Consider the following 10149-nt stretch of genomic DNA (forward strand, 5'->3'; position numbering starts at 1 on the left):
AATGTGGAATGAGATGTTCAAACAAGCACATAGAAATCTTACGATCAGGTGTCCACAAACATTTGATCGACTCTTGTTTGACAAATTGAGTGTAGTATTCGAACCTTATGCTATTATACATACAGTTACATAAACATAAATGAGAGTAAGAAGAAGAAGAGCCTGACTGCACAAATGCACCATTTAACATTATGTAATTTGCTTGTTTAATAACGGCTACAACCGGTGCCTAAAGATACACAAGTTCATGGCTGGCTTCCGAGACAGATGGTCGATGACACATGGTGGATGCTTGAAAATGATTTTCGGTTCTCTCAACAAAGCAAGTTGTTGTAATGTTCGAAAAAGCAGGCGCAGTGCAGTCTACAGGGTTTTCGCTGCGTCTTAAAAAGTCTCAAATTAAAATTTTAACGCTTACATTTTCTGTTTTAGGTCATAAATCATTGTAAACAGGTCTAAATGCTCCCGCAGCACTTTTTTGTCCGTGGTGCAGTTCGTACTTTCGCCAGTCCAAATGTAATTCTCTGGATTACGACTACAAATGAGTCCAACATGCAGCAGCCAATCGGCTTTCTGTTATTGGAACGAGTCTTTTAGATTGTAGCGCAGATATAAAACTGATTTGATTGTTTTATTTTTGCAATTTTAACAACACTTGGCTTAAAAAAATATATACGTTTAGGGCTCGGTTAAGTCCAGTTGCTAACAACGTGTTTGTGTTTTTGATGTTGTAAAATAAAATTAATTCATAATGGTTTTAAAAAGTATTAAATTTGACCTGGTGAAACATACAGAAACCCTGAATCTAGTGTGAGAGGATGCACCGATTTAAACCCTGAAATCTCCCAACAATTGTGTGTGTGCCAGATTGTAAAAGCATCACGAGTGGGGTCTGATCTATTCTTATGCCCCGAAGCAGGACAATGCATTTTAAATTGGGCCGTTCATGTTGTGGTGATGCATTAACAACTTTCTGACGTGTGCCTACGTGAACAAGTTTCAAGCAACAACCGAGCAATGTGTCATTTTTTTCAGGGACTCTACATTCTGTACTACTCCGACAAATACGTCAAGCTTTTCCTATTTTTTTTTCCTTTCCTTCACCCGAGCCACATTTCCTCTAATGAAGCATCCTGTCAGTTTAATTGCTGCCATGATGATTCCTTGATTCTTCCACCCATGATCCAGAAAATCTATCAAAACCCCACTGTGTCTAAGGGTGTACCGATTGTTTAAACACGTTCACTAAAAATTTTTTTTTAGATTTTATTTGTTAGAAACACATCCCCTGCTCCAAAAAAACAAATTCCTGTAATTAAACCATAATCAGAAGCGCTAATAGAATGTTCGCTGTGTTAATTAAATAAAAAATAAGACTGTGTGAAGGAAAGTCTGTGGGGAAACATCAGGCAAAATGAGCTGTTCGAACCTGACATACAGACAGACGTGCGGTGATGGTTTGTATTGATGTTTGCTCAGTGTGCAACCACACCAAACTGTGTGTATACAGATTAGAGTCGTACTGGGCAAATACGTTTCCTGTCCTCGTGTTCTCCGAGGGAGGAGCTAAGAAGCAAGGAAGAGGGATTGAAGACACCAGAAGGCCATGTGTCAAGTGTGTGGGTTGATTTTTTTGAAGAAAAATGCATACATGAGCAGCTGGGATTCAACTTATAGCAAAAAATATATACTGCCTGAATCCATACATAACATCTTCCTTCGGCTGCATCCGTCTCATCCGTCTCCATACTACTCTGTCCTCTACATCTGTCTCTTTCAAACCAACCACCTGCATGTCTTCCCAAACCACGTCCATAAAACTCCTCCTTGGCCTCCCTCTTTTCCTCCTTCCTGCTAGCTCCATTCTCAGAATCCTTCTACCCCATACTATATACACTCTCAAACCATCTCAATCGTGCCTCTCTCACCTCATTTTCAAAACGCCCTAACTGCACCCAAGGTCCCTCTAATCAACTCATTTCCAATCCTGTCCGCCCTCGTCGGTCCCGATGAAAATCGCAGCATCTTCAAATCTGCCTCCTCCAGCTCCTTCTCCATGACAGTACTGTAAATTATCATTTTTTTCCGTAGGCTGTGTAAACATCTTGAGTGAATTTTAATTTGACGAAACAATGGATTTTGTTTTACCTGGCTTGTTAGACAGAGTTTCTTTTTGTCTTTTAACTACGTCCATTGTTTGAATGATGCCACTAATTCATGGTCGGAACATGTGGACACTTTTCTGGCCACAAGATTCAGGATCTCAAATTGAAAGCAATACGAGCAGCTCTTTGTAATTCTGTCTTTGTAAATCTTCATGAAAGATGTCACCCATATGAGGATGGGTTCCCCTTTGAGTCTGGTTCCTCTCAAGGTTTCTTCCTCATATCATCTAAGGGAGTTTTTCCTTGCCACTGTCGCCACGGCTGCTCATCAGGGACAAACGCACACCATTCACCTTCACTGTTGTTTTCTGTAAAGCTGCTTTGAGACAATGTCTGTTGTGAAAAGCGCTATACAAATAAACTTGACTTGACTTGACTATAACCAAGTATACAGTAGGTTTACTGGTCGGCGCTATCTTGGTTTTGTGTCATGTCTTGTGTTGTCTGTTTGTTGTACTGTACTGTCTAACCCTGTCTAATTCTTCCATTAACGAGTCCAGTTTTTCATTTAGCCTCATGTCCAGCTGTAGATCAGATACACTGAATGTTAGTAGGTGGATTTATCAGGCAGCAAGTGAACATTTCATCCTCAAAATTAATGTGCAGGAAAAATGGGCGGGCGTAAGGATTTGAGTGAGTTTGACATTGAAATTGTGACGTCTAAACGTCTGGGTCAGAGCATCTCCAAAACTGCAGCTCGTGTAGGATGTTCCTGGTCTGAAGTGGTCAGTATCTATCAAAAGTGCTCCAAGGAAGGAACAGTGGTGAACCGGCAACAAGGTCATACGCAGCTGAGGCTCATCAAGGGAAACCAACACAATATAAGGCAGTTGGTCATAATGTTATGCCTGATCGGTGTGTATCCACACTTAGCTAAAAGGATTGTAGCCTGAAGTGTCCTTCTGCTGTTTTACCCACTGGATTGCACATTCTGCAAACTTTTTTTTTTGCTTAACATGGCAGCAAAGTGGTCCCTCGATGTTTCCTCTGCTCACTGGATGTTTTTAGACCATTAAGTCTGAACTCTGTTTGAAAATCTCAGAATAATAAGCCTTTGATATAAGCTATTAAATCATACAGTCGATGTAGATGTTCCTAAAATAAACAAACCAGCACCAACAACACAATTGTGAATGTCATGAAGTCACCGAGATCACAATTTGTCCTCGTTCTGAAATTTTGCGACACGATTGGCTATTTGCATAATTGTATAAATGAAGAAAAACAGATGTAATGTTCCTATTCAAGTGCTTAGTCACTGCAACATTACTGCAAGCTCAAGAACTCCACCGATTACAGTCCCAGCTGTACAACACCCAGCTTCAAATCTCGAGGTGAAGTCCACAGTACGCCATGCTTACACACTGCCCTCTGGTGTCAAGGCCAAAGCCTACAGTTTATACACTTAGAAAAGAAGCCATGCAAAACATAGTTAAAAAGGCGTTTTATTCATGTTTAACCAAAGAAAAAAAAAATCCCATAAATGTTATACTGTTGAACAAATATCAACATCCCATAACTATGATAAATACAGCTATGATTAAGGGGGGGAAAAAAGCATTATTTACACATGTACTGTATAAAAACTATTGGTGTGATTCTTAAGACACAGTGGATTGTGCCTGGCAGGGGGGTGGGGGGGTTGGCGCATGTACAAATCATATTCAAACAGTTGTTAAAGAAATCCCAGCTGTGATTGTAAAAAAACAAAAAAATACAAAAACGTGCAATCCTTCATGTAAGACAGTTTTCCCATTCCAACCTGACCTCTAATTCTCAGCTCACCGTCAGAAAGATGTGCTTAATAAACCCTGACAGCAAAAGCAAAGAAAAAAAAAAACGCTCCCGAACATTCAATTACAGCAAAAGTCGTACTGATGGACAATTAAAAAAAATGGTAAGGGTTTGAGTAGGGAGAGGAAAAAAAAACAAAATCATTAAAGAACGACAGCAAAAAACAAAAAAAAGCAATCTAGCTTGGTCATGCTAGCTGCTGACTTGCATGGTTCGTTAACTCTTCGTTAATTCATTGTTATTCAGCTGAAATCACCCCCCTCCCCAAAAAAAAAAAAAAAAAAAAAGAAATCCATCCTGAAAAGCAATCGTAGACATGTAGCTCTAAAACATGAAGGAGGGAATAAAGTGCTTGGGAAGTCATTTCTTCAATAAGATGAACGCTACAGATGAACGGCTCGTACCCGACATCTGAGAGGTTTTATTTTAAGGAATCAAACAACAAAAAGGCGAGATGTGAGAAGTGAAAGAACAAAAGAAGAGAGTGAATCAACTCCCGAAGTACACTGCCACTCTTTCTTGTCTGGTATTGGAGGTAGATCTCTCTAGAGAGTTCAGGGAAAGGAGGGGTTTTTTTGCTTTAGGATTTGATTTCAACCTCTCATGCATTGAATTCATTTTTTTTTTTACAATAGTGATACCAAGGATATGTCACCCATGCATTCAAAACAGTAAATATGGAGAATTTGAGTTGATTTTCAAAAGTCCTGAAACAGTAACGGAATTGAATTTTCCAGCTGTGGAACTAAACCCCCGAGTAGGTATGTTTAAGTGACTGCAAATGTCAAGTCTGAAAGTTCAGTAGTGATCGTGTATGTGTGTGTTGCCAGGCGAATCAGAAAACTACGTGTCGGCGTTAATCCACGCCGAGAGCTTTTAGCTGTCTCTCGATCTCCTCGTCCGATATCCCATCTGCTTTGGAGGCGGAGGCGACGGGTTTGTTACGGTTAGCGGCGGGAGCGTGGGCCATCTGCCGAGGAAACCAGAGAACAGTTAGGGCTTAAAAAAAAAAAAAAAACACTTTCAACATCGACATGGAGTAACGAGATATCAGGATTCCACAGAAAGTATACAGGAAGAATATAGATTCTATCACATGACCGGGATTAAAGAATAAAAAGAAAGAAACACTGTGGTTTGTTTGATTTTAAATAATGATCAGAATAACAAACGCATCTGGTGTTCTGAGGAATACAAGCGAGCAGAAAGTGCTTTGAAGTAAAAGCTCTTAAAATGATGTTTCAGATCTGTAATGGTTTTTAGAAATTCTCTAGAAACAAAAAAGTCTTTCGCTGAAGGTTCACAATATTATTAACTTTAAATGGATAAATTGTGTCCATCTACATAAAGGTACAACAGAAATTGATGGCGAAACTATGGTATAAGTGGCACTTTGGGATTTCTGGTCTTATGGTTGTTCATTATTTTTCTATAACTGGACATTTTCTCCACCATGCCAAAGATACACTGACAAACAAATCAATAAATGAATAAATACGAAAGAGTACAAAATGTTAAAAGTTACACTTATTGTCCATTGGGCAAGAATATATCCAAATAAATAATTTGGTAAATTCTGTAATATTTTGCCATCAGGCCACCAAATACCTGAATATATCCCTTTACTTGGAACTCCTTATTTCGATCCAAATAGCCAATCATGTAATCATGTTTCAGAGCTTCAATGTTCACGTCAAACATCTGAATTTAACTGAATTTAAAAAAAACGTGATATCTGTGAGTTGTTTGAGGGTTTTTTTGTGTAAAAATGTTGATCTCCGGAGATTTTCACACACAACAGTCTCTAAAGTTTATGCAGTATGGTGCGAAAAACTAAAAACATCCAATGAGAGGCAGTCATGTCTGAGGGGGAAAAAAGAGAGATCTGGGGAGGAAAAACCTACATTCTAAGAGCCATTAAGCTGCTAAACAACTCAAGAAATTTGAATGTATTGTAATTAATGGACATTCGGTGGCACGAAGATGAGGCTGAGGAGTCTGGTTCCTCTCAAGGTTTCTTACTCATATTATCCCATATTATATGTTTTTCCTTTCCAGTCGCCACTGGCTCACTCATTAGGGATAAACAATTAAAAATAACTTACTAATAGGCAATATTCTTTTATAACTTTTAAAACAAAATTTTCTTTTATATAATCTTATTACCCCTTTATTTGTTTAAAGCTGCTTTGATACAATACTGAATTACATTGATTTGAAAAAATGGTTAGAATGGTTTGAGGAAGACTACAGTGCCTCAATTCAGCACTCTTTACAAGCGTGCTGAGCAGAAAAGCAACTCAGAATGTAGAAAATAAATGATGTGTATTTATCCCTGATAAGCAGCCGTGGCGACTGTGGCAGGAAAAAACTCCCTTAGATGTTATGAGGAAGAATCCTTAAGACCAAACCAGACTCAAAAGGGAAACCATCCTTATTTGGGTGACATCAAGAGTGTGATTATAGTCTTTAAACAATACAGAACACTTTAGAGTGAGAACTAACATGAGCACTGGAATGTAAGATTATGAGTAATGTCCTTTCTACAGTCTTATACAGTCATTTATGGTTATAAAACTAGGAGCTACTGAGCAACTCATAAAATAGCTCAACATTTGCGATCATTACAGATCCAACACCACCCGGAAAAACTACCGGTACATGTTTTTGCCAATTTGCAAATAACTATCGGTGCTGATTAATCAGCAAAACTGATTAATTGGTCGACCTTTACTACAGAATATTTTTTACCACATTCTGATGTGAACATTTAGTGAAGCTCTTGACCTGTGCTGCTGCCACGTGATTGGCAGATGGGACATTTGCATATCGGAGTAGATTTTTCTATTAAATCGAAAGTATAAATGTTGCCTATTTGAGTATGAGTAGTGATCAAGGTATGTAATTTCAACATGTTTAAAAAAAAAAATCAGAATCTTGTGTTTATATTACTGAAGCCATTAATTATCTTTTTTTTCAATCTCCGGCATGTATGAAATCGCGTCGCTGCCTCACCTTTCCAGTGATCTCGATGCCAATCTCATCCAGCACCTGGTTCACAATGTCCTGAGATTCTTCCTCGTCTCCAGAGTCCTCGAAGAGATCGTCCAGCGTGTCGCTCACTGAAAAGGGGAAAGAGAAGGCATACAGGCGTTCTATTCTTGCACTCCAGCTGATCGATAGGTTTTAAAACATTAAAAATTAAAAAGCTGATTCTTACTCATCTCTTCGGTCATCTCCATCTTCGCTGTTTCTTTCTGGAAGTTCTGCATGGTCTGTAATGTCTTCTGAGGATCCATCTTCTTATTGACTGCCTGCATCGTCTGGTAAAAGAACACACCATGGAATTTAAACTTCATGTTATCCACCATCATCATTAAATTCCAATAAAAAGATTAACGATGAACCCCCGGCTAACGCGTACTTTCGCCGTGGTGCCCATGGCTCCTGCCATCTTCATCTGTGAGTGCATTAGTTTGGTCTGAGTGTTCATGGATGTGACTTTGGAGCTGACGGCGTACGTCCTGGTCTTCTGCTTTCTCAGCTGCACCAGCTGTTTGGCCAGGATCTTACACGCCTCCTTATTCCCTGATTTCGCCATCTTCTTGATCTCCATCTCCTGTTCGGGCAAGAAGACAGTTACAATATGTATACAGTGTGCATGAAAGACAGGTCACCACGTAGCGAGTGCTTTCAAGCTTCTCTCACACCACTCTATTGCTACACCACTTCCTCTAGCTTCCTGTAGATGGCGGTATACAGGGTTCTTACACAATTTTCATTTGAAAATTCCATACTTTTCCAGACACAAACATGCAGACTTCCCTAAAGATTTTTAAGACCATATTTAACATTAGACAAAACTTGATGTTGCTGTAAACATATTTTATATATTTAGATTAGTTTTAACTTTACTGTTATTGTGCAAAGTATATGTACAGACTACCAACTGCCAATGAAATGCAGTTAGCATTTATCCAGAAGTGCATTAGTGGCCTTTTTAAATCTATAAATAGCAATATGTTAAATGACGGGAATGGGTCCATATGTACAGGGATGAGCGATTCATGTGCAGAAGGTGAAGTAGGTAATAGGAAATGGCATATAGAATAGAATAGAATAGAATAGAATAGAATAGAATAGAATAGAAGAGCATTTATTTGTCAGATATACATTACAGCACAGTGAAATTCTTTTCTTCGCACAACCCAGTTTGTTAAGAACCTGAGGTCAGAACACAGGGTCGGGCAGGATACAGCACCCCTGAAGCACAGAGGGTTAAGGGCCTTGCTCAAGGGCCCAAGAGTGGCAGCTTGGTGATGCCTTGGATATCTATCTATCTATCTATCTATCTATCTATCTATCTATCTATCTATCTATCTGGCTGGCTGGTGTCTGAGTATTGGCTAATAAGATACTGACGTTCCTTTGCTGACTTTTGTCACAGTCATTAGGGCTGAAACGGATCCTTTTCCCCATCCTATTCCCTCATGCCGGACCATCGTATAAAGCATTTCACTGCATATCGTACTCTGTATGTATGTGTATGTGATAATAAAATTTGATTTGATTTGATTCCTTGAGTAAATCCAGTAACTTGAATACAAAAAAGCAGCAGGGCACCACTTGCTAAACTCTGAAGCGCTCTGGACAGGTAAACACAGAACATGCTGCAGAACGGAAAATGGAGGCTGTGGGGAGAAAACTGTGAAAGACTGAGGAGAAGATTCAAGCCAAAGAAAAAGACTTTCAAAGTTTGGGATAATTTTACAAAAACATAAAGGAAACACCATACAGTGTGTTTACCTTTTTGTTTTATTTAATTTGACATGGATTTTTATTTCGTTTATTATATATATATATATATATATATATATATATATATATATATATATATATATATATATATATATATATATATAACCCACTAAATGGGTTGAGTTTTCACAGATATTCTTGTATGTAATTTCAGCAATAATTATTTTTTTTTTTTCTAAAAATGGAAACAATATACTTCGATTATTCTCTCTTTTATATTTAGTTTCGCTCTTTGGAAGAAAAAAAAGAGTCACAATCCGAGTTCTTATTCTTTTTTAACCCCTTTCAGAACAATGTGAGTTGTGTATAGTGCTGGTCCTTCAAGAACGATTCGTTCATCTCAAAACGAGTCTTTAATGTGACTCAAAAGAACGAGCTACCCATTCTGTTTATCATGATTTGTCCTTAGCTGCATGGTTATATTTTTATTAATGAAACTAAGCTGGTGTGTGTAGACATGTGTGGGGGACCTGTTATTGAAAATGTAACAATTTATTTCACATATGATCAAAGGAAATAAAAATAATTAAATGACTCCCAAAAAAATGATTCGTTAATTTTGATGTTTGAGATTCAAAGAACCGATTCACTAAAATGATCCGATCTTTCCATCACTAGTTTTGTAACCTGAAACTCTTGAATAAACGTCACAGACCCCCGACAGTCGTCGAAAAGCCTCGTTCGCGTATAGTAACGCTCTGTGATACCGGAAATGACGCACAGCTGGTGTAAAAGTGGAAGGGGGAGTGTCTCACCAGTTGTTTTTCCTGTTTCTCCAGTGCAGCCCGGTCTCGCGTGATCTGCCTCTGAGTTCCTCTTAGCTCCTTGTTCTGCTCCTTAATGACATCTGAAATACAAGAGCAGAAATGGCACGGAGTCAACATGTGTATATAAAAGAAGAGAGAGAGAGAGAGAGAGAGAGAGAGAGAGAGAGAGAGAGAGAGAGAGAGAGAGAGAAACTCTGTCTCTTTCTATTCACATGCCAAGCCTTTGTGTTGACAAGATCCAATACAATGACCAGAAATTAGTTACAGCAAATAAATTATAAATTACATCCATAAAACTAACAAATATTAACCATTTTTTCACATGAACCAATGAATTGAAGTTACACTCTTCCTTTTATTTACACTCCTGTTAGCTCACTTGGCTTCTTTCGACTTCCATCAACCCAAACTCCCCCATTTCGAATGTAAACTCACCCTCCACCGTCTTCTTCTTAAACAACGACGCCATAATTAACCGACCAAATAAACGCCTACCAAAACCCAACCAAACACTAATAAACAACTCCTGCTTTCAGACTTTCTGCTACTTCTGTTCCGTCTCACTCAAATGACACACCGAGCCATTTCCGGGTTCTTTTCTGAGT

The 10149-nt window shown here is 38.6% G+C and overlaps 1 protein-coding gene across 1 annotated transcript; it reads right to left on the bottom strand.

Annotated features, from left to right (window-relative positions):
• Positions 1 to 3594: 3594 nt before the first annotated feature.
• chmp2bb (charged multivesicular body protein 2Bb) lies at positions 3595 to 10149 on the bottom strand. The gene is made up of 6 exons (XM_083522877.1): positions 9980 to 10149; positions 9533 to 9624; positions 7384 to 7578; positions 7180 to 7282; positions 6975 to 7081; positions 3595 to 4929 (listed from the first exon to the last, which is right to left on the bottom strand). Exons 1-6 carry the CDS (start codon positions 10011 to 10013, stop codon positions 4816 to 4818), a joined length of 645 nt encoding a protein of 214 aa, XP_083379003.1. The 5' UTR covers positions 10014 to 10149; the 3' UTR covers positions 3595 to 4815.

Source organism: Silurus aristotelis, assembly GCF_946808225.1.
Source record: "Silurus aristotelis genome assembly, chromosome: 20".
Lineage (NCBI taxonomy): Eukaryota > Metazoa > Chordata > Actinopteri > Siluriformes > Siluridae > Silurus > Silurus aristotelis.